Source organism: Rhynchophorus ferrugineus, unplaced genomic scaffold (assembly GCF_030347505.1).
Source record: "Rhynchophorus ferrugineus isolate W39M unplaced genomic scaffold, kcgeb_rfMv2 rfM1, whole genome shotgun sequence".
NCBI classification, from domain to species: domain Eukaryota; kingdom Metazoa; phylum Arthropoda; class Insecta; order Coleoptera; family Curculionidae; genus Rhynchophorus; species Rhynchophorus ferrugineus.
In genome coordinates, this window is record NW_027472580.1 from 5,255,984 (window position 1) to 5,265,595 (window position 9,612).

At 33.9% G+C, this 9,612-nt stretch overlaps 1 protein-coding gene across 1 annotated transcript; it reads left to right on the forward strand.

Moving 5' to 3' along the window:
• Positions 1-67: 67 nt before the first annotated feature.
• On the forward strand, positions 68-9,099 carry LOC143194849 (uncharacterized). The gene is made up of 2 exons (XM_076401591.1): positions 68-316; positions 7,810-9,099. Exon 2 carries the CDS (start codon positions 7,811-7,813, stop codon positions 8,996-8,998), a length of 1,188 nt encoding a protein of 395 aa, XP_076257706.1. The 5' UTR covers positions 68-316; position 7,810; the 3' UTR covers positions 8,999-9,099.
• Positions 9,100-9,612: the final 513 nt, after the last annotated feature.

Consider the following 9,612-nt stretch of genomic DNA (forward strand, 5'->3'; position numbering starts at 1 on the left):
ATAAACGATGTTTACAAGTACTTATCATCATTATCTTATCGTGGTTATCATCAAAATTAATAATATCTAGAGAGTAAATTAAATTTCAAATACCCAGCTAAGTATATCTTGCCAACTTAAATTAACCGTAAATCTGAAAATATTTTTTAAACACTTTACCATAATAGTATATTTTCATTTGGTTCGCATTTATTTTAACAAAGTCTGCGAAAAGCTTGAAGTTAGTAATTTAGTTTCAAATGTTCAAGGGAAATGTTCGGGTGATATTGTACCACTATCTAAAACTGTGAAAAAGTAACTGGTATCAAATTAGAAGGTAAGCTATAATAAAATATCACAAATGCCATATTAATATAATGCTCAGGACTTATTATGTAGTGTTATTGGTGCTTGTGCGATATGATTAGACGTAAACTACCTGTATAGATTTTCTTTTCCTAGTCTGGGTCCATTTATTTATATTATCACTTATCTATGGTAATTTTAATGTGGCTTTGATAACAAAGCTAGTTTATGCTATATCACCTGTGTACAGTAGGTGAAGAATTGGCCCCAATATATTTTCTTGTGATTCACCTGCTTTTTAGTTAGTTTTTTTTTATTGAAAAGTAGCCTTCTTTGTATTTGAATCTAAACATTCATTCAGCGAATTGTTTCAGAATAATTTTCTGTGGTTAGTAGTATATAGTATGTAGTTTATGAATAAGGCCATATCGAAGGCTTGTGCCACATCTAAGAATATAGCTGAACATACGTTTTACCTTCATAGGATGGATCAGTTTTTATAGTCGAGTGTTTAGTTAGTGATTTAGTCGTTTAAATTTTAGTTTTATAATTGGCTTCCTGGGTAGTTTTTGCAACAATTGATAACTGACTGTCATATTTCAATGTCAAACCATATTAAACTTGATAAATTTCATTTATTCTTCCGTCGTGACTAGTTGAGTCGTTGAATCAGTTTCAGTTGATCATCTTCAAATTTGGATACTTTTCGCATCAATTTATTCTATTGTGTTACAGAAACTACCTTAGAACGTCGTTTTAATATGTGACTGTCGATGCGATTGTTTGTTCAAATACTCACTATTATTTTGTGGAAGGAATTCACACGAGAACTGAAAACACTGGTTCAATTTATTATACTTTTGTTGAATTACTTGTTTATTTTATTATTGAATGATACGTGTGGTCGACGGGAGAATGGACCGTATATTAGATTAAGGTAAAGAAAGTACAGTAGCGCTATGTAAGTGGTACTGTTACAAGGGGATAGAGAAAAGAAAAGAGCGCGAAACGTCGTCGTGGTGGCCTCTTATAGCTGGGAACCGCGTGGTACCAATCCATCAGCGGTGCTAACCTCTGAACTTGATGTAGGTGCAATAGTTGTGGCGTAAAGGGTGGTAGCAGTCGCTACAGTTTAAATTGCCTTTCCTATCCGCCAGTTTCCTGTCCTGTAAACTGCTACCGAATTTATCTTAGAAATTCACTTAATTTGGATACTTTTATCGACCAGTCCACTGTACAGTGTTACCGAAACTGCCTTCAATCTCCACTTCATTTGGATGCTTTCCCCAGTATACTGAATACTGTATCATGTTACAGAAACAGTATTCGGACTTCGTTTCAATTGCTTTTACTATCTACCAGTTTACTGCACACTGTTCCAGAAACTGTCTTTGAACTTCACTTCATTTGGATAGTTTATTCGATGTACATCTCCTACATGTGGACTGTGTAGGCATGATTGTTTTAGGTGTTTTGCGGCTTTCCGTAGTTATAGATACTTATTATTTATCTTTCGGTTAATTAATTCTTCCTAGTGTTCTCTTAATTTCTGGAGTATTATTCCAAGCAGCTGGTTGAAAATCTACAATGAATTTTTATCCTTCAAGATTTAACTGTTCAACTGTCTTAAGGAGTAAGTTTAGTTGAATTAGATTGTTCAATTTTTTAACAAATCCTTCCCAGTCTGTTCTCTTGTTTGCTTATCTCGGATTTTGTTCTTTTCTTATTATATTTTCACCCAGCTTCAGAATGGATCACTGATGTGTGATCTGAATTTGTGTCAAGTTTTCTTCGACCTCCATCTAGTTAGATGTGACCTTTTGTGGAAGAAATCTAACAGGTCTGTGATTTTCTCTGAATCAGTCGGCCAATACGTTGGTTTTTCAGTTGACATGCAATAACATCTTAGCTCAGCAGCTGCTATGAATTGCTTACTGCCTTAAAATTACCACAAATTATAAATGTTTCATGTAGGTTAGCATATTTAAGGAATTCAAATAATTTTCCTTAATATAACCCCGTATTAGCTCAATCTGCTATACCGATCCCTGATTCTTGATAATGGCAAATGTTCTTTTTTATTATTATTGATCTTCCTCCTCTTGCGGTGTTAGTAGTATGTATGGTATGATTAAAATTATACCCAAATTGTACAAAGGATTCCTTCAAATATCTATTGTTTGTTATTCTAGGAATATTTGTGGGCCAGCATGATGTAGTATTCCATTAGCATTCCAAATTGCATTTCGAATGCCTTTATTTAACATTTCTTTTTTCTGAGGCTACAGGTCTATTATTTTCTAACTTTTTAATTATACCGGATTAAGATGGTAACAGTACAATTGATAACAACGATTCGTAGGTGGTTTCTTATTCGTCCTTTGTTTCTTTCTGGTTGTTTTGGTTTAGCATTGAGCATAGACTAATATGATAACGTTTTTGTGCAGTTAAAAACGTTAATTGAAATTTTTGCTACAAAATGAGTTATATAAGTATTGAATATTGTTAATAAAATATCGCTTTTTGAACAGAAAAATACAGTTGAATCAAAAACTTGACTTGATGCCGAGTTTCCAGATACTACCCCAGGAAAATCAACCATTATCATTGAACGCAGTGGACGGCCAAAAGAGGTTGTTACCGACGAAAGCATTAAAAAAATCCACAAAATGATTTTCAATTACCGTAAATTGAAATTGAATGAAACAACAGACACTTTAAAGATATCAACCGAACGTGTATATCATATCATTAACGAATATTTGGGTTTGAGAAAGCTCTGTGCAAAATAGGTGCCTCGCGAGCTAACTTTTCACCAAAAACAACGACGAGTTGATGATTCGGAGCAGTGTTTGAAGATGATCAAGCGTAATAAACCCAAGTTGCATCGATATGTGAAAATGGATGAAACATGGCTACATTATTTCACTCCGAAATCCAATGACTATACACGATGAACCCGCTTCAAAGCGTGGGAAAACGCAACAGTTGGCAAACAGGGTTAAGGCGTCTGTATTTTGGGATGCGCAAGAAATAATTTTCATTGACTACCTTCAAAAAGGAAGGACTATCAAGAGCGACTATTACATAGCGTTATTGGATTGTTTGAAGGACGAAATCGCCAAAAAAAAAACGGCCGTATTTGGAGAAAAGCAAAGTGCTGCTTCAAGAAGGCAATACACCGTGTCACAATTCAGTGAAAACGATTGCAAAAATCCACGACTTGGGCTTCGAATTGCTTCCTCATCCACCGTATTCTCCAGCTCTCTTGCCAAAAATATCTGCTTTACTATGATAGGCCGTGTATTTTTCAATTGACATGTTAAATTCAATCCAAACAAACGCCAAAGTTCGGTCAAGACAACGTTTATGGTCTAACTATACAGTAGCGGATCCTGATGAAAATTTGAAGGTGTTTTTGGGGTTGCAATTTTTGCAAAAACAACATACATATTTTTTATAAAATATGTCCATCTTACGTTCTTTTCTGTTCCCAAATTTGGAAATAGATAAAGAAATGCAATGCACGATTTTCTGCAATCATTACTTGAATAATCAACTGACAGTTCTGTTCGTCATCATTCTTTATCAAATGGGGGATAAAAGGAACATATGGATGTGAGTTTAGCCTCAAGAAATTTACCGCAAGAGTCTCCAAAGTGTTCCGAGAAGAAAAGTGATGCAACTACTAGACGCTCCTTTAAATGAAATCGATCTTTTGCATAATGTATTACAGCAACATAAACGCTTCTAAAGCAAAAATTCGGTGATCAAATTTACTGTTGCCGGGACGATTGCGTTTATTTTCTGGCTTATTTATCGCTTATATCAGATGCCTCAGTAATGATGTTATCAATATTATTTCAGTATATTCGATTTTTTTTTGCTGCAGTCAGTTAAAATGTATATCTATAGTCAGTTAAAATGTATATCTATACTCTATTCAATGTTTTTTTAGTAATGCGTCGTGAGTATTTGTGACGTCCAAACATTACAATGTTGCGGCATCATCTCTGAGTTTTAATTCAGTTGGCATTGACATACAAAAAAATTCTAATTTAAATAAAATAATTGAATAAAAATATTACCAAATATAATTTATTCTAATAGTATACTACATCAATCAAAAACTACAGTTAATTATACAGCCAAAATAATTTATAGGTAAAAGTTAGAACCTCTTATCACTATACGCACACATCAGCTAAATTTTTCAAAATATTAGTTATAATTATTAAAGGTTATAAACCGGCAAACATTGTTTTAGCCCTTTATTTTGATCAATTTTAAGTCGCTCCTAATATATCATATTGTTTGAAAATGCCGAAAACAATAGATATTGAGGGTCATAAATGAATTCTGGCTTCAATAGGCTATTTCGAAAACGAACGAGATAACGGAGGCCCCCTTTTGCCGGTACATTCCATTTCAAAGGTAATTATTGATGATATTAAATAATATAAGTCCCTATAATTTTATATAAAATGTTTTTAAAGGGTTACTGTCGTGCTAACTATTACATTACTGTGGGTACTGTGAATAACATCACTTACAGAGTGAAGAATAATACGTTAGATTTACCCAAGAAAACCCGTCTACATACAAAGTAGGTGACGAATCTTGACCGTCTTGATATTGGCTCCATTCGAGACCAAATATACGAAATGTATAAGAACAGTAAGTATGCAAACTATTTAATCGCTATAAACATAAATTAATGAAATTATTTTAGAGACAATTGTCTCTCAGGAAAGTATATGTAAAGGAATTAGGAACATGCAGCTTCTTGAGGGATGTAAGATATATTTTCATACACTCTTACAGGACATAGGGTTTAAATGGTGTAAAGATAACCCTCGGAGAGGTTTAATGGAACTTCCAGCCTTTACCTTAAAAAGACTTCAATTAAAGGAATAAACTAATATAAGAAACTTGAATATTTCAAAATGGTTCATAGTGGCACTCTTGGCAAAACAGTAACAAAAAAAGTGTAAAGAAAAAAAAATTGATGGAAAAAGTTAAAAGTTACAATAGCATTCAAATGGGTTTAGTTGGTCATTATATTCATTAATAGTTAATTGCAGATATATTGCTGATTGGGAAGGATATTCCGTCGAAACACCTTCGGTTTGGATGAACTCGTTAACACATATAAGGAAGTAATTGATACATGGTGGAATCATGAACACGTTTTAGACAGATTAGAAATTAACAGTTTAGTGATTGAATTGGGCAGTAAATTGTAAAGTGAAAGTGACTGAATTAAACCTGACACAGAGTGATGAGGGTGGAAACATCTCCACTCTCAATATGTTCCACAGGTTGTGGGACGCATTACTGAAGGTATTCACATAATTAATTAAATATAACTGTAGAAAATAGTATTGTAGAGTGTGAAAGATTTGTGTGCACAGATATGATTGTAATTGTTCAAAATTAAATATAAGCATTAGGTTTCAACGTATCAGGAGAGAATGAATACTAACTGTTTTGTAGATATGGTAAATGTATTAGACATAATTCAGTATTTAATTTAATTAAGAATGGTGTACACATGTAGTAGCAGAAGAAATAAAAATACAGTGATACCAAGATGACTTGCCAAGTAAATATATCATCGAAGAAATCAAGAACTAAACGTAAAAAGTAAATATGCTCTCGAATAAAAGGAAAATACGTTTCCCAGATATACAATCATTAATTAGGTAGATTAGGCCAGCAGGGGGATAACACTACATAAAAAACGCTCCTAGAAACTCTACCTCAGGGATGGTGTAGGGAAGAGGTCAATGTAAACAAAACAAATCTAATCTACAATCTATTATACCTGTGTTCTTAGTTGTAGTTTTAACTCCTTCGATAATATATGCATAAAATGTACTAGAATGTTAAAATAAATAATATTTGATAACATTCTTGTTCAATTATTTTATGTAGATGAGAATTTTGTTGTATGTCAAAGCCAACCTGAATTAAAACTCACAGTCGATGCGGCAACATTGTAATGTTTCGACGTCACAAATATCCATGAGGCATTACTAAAAAGAACTTTGAATGGACTATACGTGGCACATTACGTAATGAAAAAAATATACAAAAGTTGAAGATCGGATCACTTAATGTACGGCGAATAGGGGCTGCTGCACTACAGACAGTGTTGCTACAGAATTTATATTCTATTTCATCCATACACTCAATGAGATCTATCTTTAAATCGTATTACTGAAGTATTCTTTAGGTCCTCATTTAAAGCTTCCGAGAAATAACTCCGGTTTCTGAGAGGTATCGTTCCCATCACGTTCCCGAAGCGCCAATGCAAACTTTCCACAAAATTTAATACAATTTATAACTTTTGATAAAACACACCACAACTCTTTGACACATTTTCATTATGTCACTGTATGTTTATCCAATACGCAGAATCTAATTTGGCCGTCATATTGGTTGACCCTGGTAATGCAAATTGCATCCAATCACGAGGATGAATTAGATTTTCCACATTTCCTATATTCAAACTTAAGTGATCTAAATCGGTGACCCTTATTTCCGTCTAAGCTTTATCGCCATCAAAAAGTAAGCGGGCAAAACAATATAACGCATTTTTGTTACATCTACAAATCCAATTATTTTTAAATAAAGATCTCTATTAAATTTACGGGGATAACTTCCCTCTACTAGCATCAGATTTCTCAATAACAATGTCTGGTAATGTTCTATTTTTTCCATTAAATTCTATATTTTCTGCATAAGAATATTTTAGAAAATTCCTTCACATATATTAATTTAAAGTCTCCTTTTATCAACTAGCGGCTTTTCTGGACTAGATTTACAGTTTAACGTGGGCTGCAAACCATGGTCCTCCACATTAAGCCTACCGACTGGCGAGTGGCCTACTTAGAAATCATCCTAGAAGACATGGGTCTTAACCAGCCTGGTTACTGGCGTCACTAGGATCATTTTCCTTGTTGGATTCTTGTTGCGTCCTTGTTGCACTCTTGCCTAGAACACTCACAAATATTAAACAATTACTAACATAAATTTACAACTATGCCCCAGCAGGATTCGAACACACGACTATTGCAACAATAGGTGGACTGTCCTATCGACTTTACCACTGCGCCAACCAAGCGAGCTATATTGTTATTATCAGCTGGCCAAAAGGCGCGTAAAATTAGGACACAAATAACCGATATCACAGACGGGTCATACGGCGCTGGACTAAATGCAGCGAAATCTTCACTTAAATATCAGCCTTATTTTAGACCGTTTTAACGGATACGCGGGTAGCGGAGTATAGCGCTGGATTTTCAAGGAGCTCGCAGAGCACGTTCGTTTGGCCCAGATAAATAATAGCGATAGCGTGAGTCGGTAGCCTAACCACGATGGATTATGGATTATTCCACTTCCATGGCTCGTACTTACATTGCAGTTTTTTTATCATATATTACAACAAGAATTTGGCGATTTCAATCAATTCCTTACTATTCCCTACATATTTACATACGTTTCAATTCTATGTTTCAGGATGGGGAACAATGCCTCTGGAAGTGAGAGACTTAGGGAAAGCAGTTTTTACACTGAAGATATGGCAAGCGATCACTCTCTTGAAACTTTAAGACAATCTATCGATATACTAAAATTGGAAGCAGATTCAATGGTGGTTAATGGCGATTATTCACTCAAAGAAACTATTTTAACGGTTGCTCAAAAAAACATAAATTACCTGGAGGAACTCGACTATATGCGATACGAGCGTTCGAAGCTGACCACGATACAAGAGATGTTTCATGACCTTCAAATCATAAAGCAGCAACTGAATACAAATAAACATACTTCATTTGAAGCTTGTAGCGAAACTACTGAAGATACTCGTGATAGTGACCCACCAGTAATAGACCTAGATAGTAGTGAAGCTAATCGCACATCCCTCAATATACTGAATATACGTATCATATTCAATTACATATTTGAATTTTTGGAAATAAATGAGAAACCTATAAATTCTAATAAATACTTATTAGAGCAAATACTAACAGATTACGTTCAACAGATAACGGATCAGGGAGACAACAGGCATGAAATCAATGAACTAGTGGAATTGGCCAGTATTTTAAGCATACAACTACAAGAACTGGACATTTTTGCTTCCGCAGCTTCGGAAGCAAGAGAAACGAAGCTCCTGTCGGAACTAAATGAATTTATACATATTCTCAAAAACGGAAACAATGATGATTTATTGCGAGTACAGCAAAATATACACGCAACAATAACTCAACTAAAAGATATTGCTAATAAAAGCTCTTGTAAAGCACCGCCATTTCATCAAGAATTAGCTGCCAAATTGAAACTAAATCGAGAAAAAATGAGCAATGAAGCCAAAACTGATGAATTCGGTAGTGACGACAGTGAGCTCATTTACGAAAATATTTCTACCATTCAAGAAAAGCTTCGAAGAATCGAGTCGATTGATCGCAAATTAAGAAAACCAATTCCTTTGCCAAGGAACCAGGAGGAAAGTTTGATCAAGCGTCTACCAATACACTGGAGAAAACTGAATAGTTTCAATGAAAAAACAACTCTCAGTGAAGAAGATCAGCGTGAGCTCGTGATGATTAGGGAAGATGTCCTGGAAGCAGCCATTTTATTTAACAATATGATAGTTCCTTTAATACAAAAACTTGATACGAGTAGCTTCGTTAATGAGGATAAATGATTAATGGAGATTTATTGAAAACATTTAAAATTCAACTAAATTTTATTACACAATTATGTAGGCATGCGAAATTGATCAAAGAAATAAAGAAATTGGAAATCTGTTGTTTTGTTTTTCGATGTTACATTATCGACAAATGAAACGTTCTTAAAATGCGATTTAATATGATTTTCATGATTGCTTCGGTCGTTTAATTGGTTTAGTTAATGAGAACTAAAAATAAATTTAAATAATTTTCTATCCAAAATGGTAGTGAACTTCATCAAGATGTATAATGTATTGCTTACTACAGTTTGTAAATTTGTTTTAATACTGGACAATATTTTCTTTTTCATTTTATTCCAGTTAAAAAGAGACACACAGCTGTCTGTAGCTTGTTCAGCCTGCAAAATATATATAGTGATAAGAAGGCTATAAATCAGCAAAAGTTGTTTTGTCACTTTGCTTGTTTCAATAAATTTCAAATCACTGATTAATATTTTTGATTACCCTAGTTGAAAATACCGAGACCAAGTAAATAGTCAGTCAGAAACAGATTACATTTCTGATTAATAACTTCGAACAGAATCCAGATACTGGAGGTCCGTTCTTATCAGTAAAATTCGATCGAAAGG

Excerpts from the sequence above, each read along its gene's own strand:
- LOC143194849 (XM_076401591.1), top strand. The coding sequence starts at position 7,811 with ATGGGGAACAATGCCTCTGGAAGTGAGAGACTTAGGGAAAGCAGTTTT.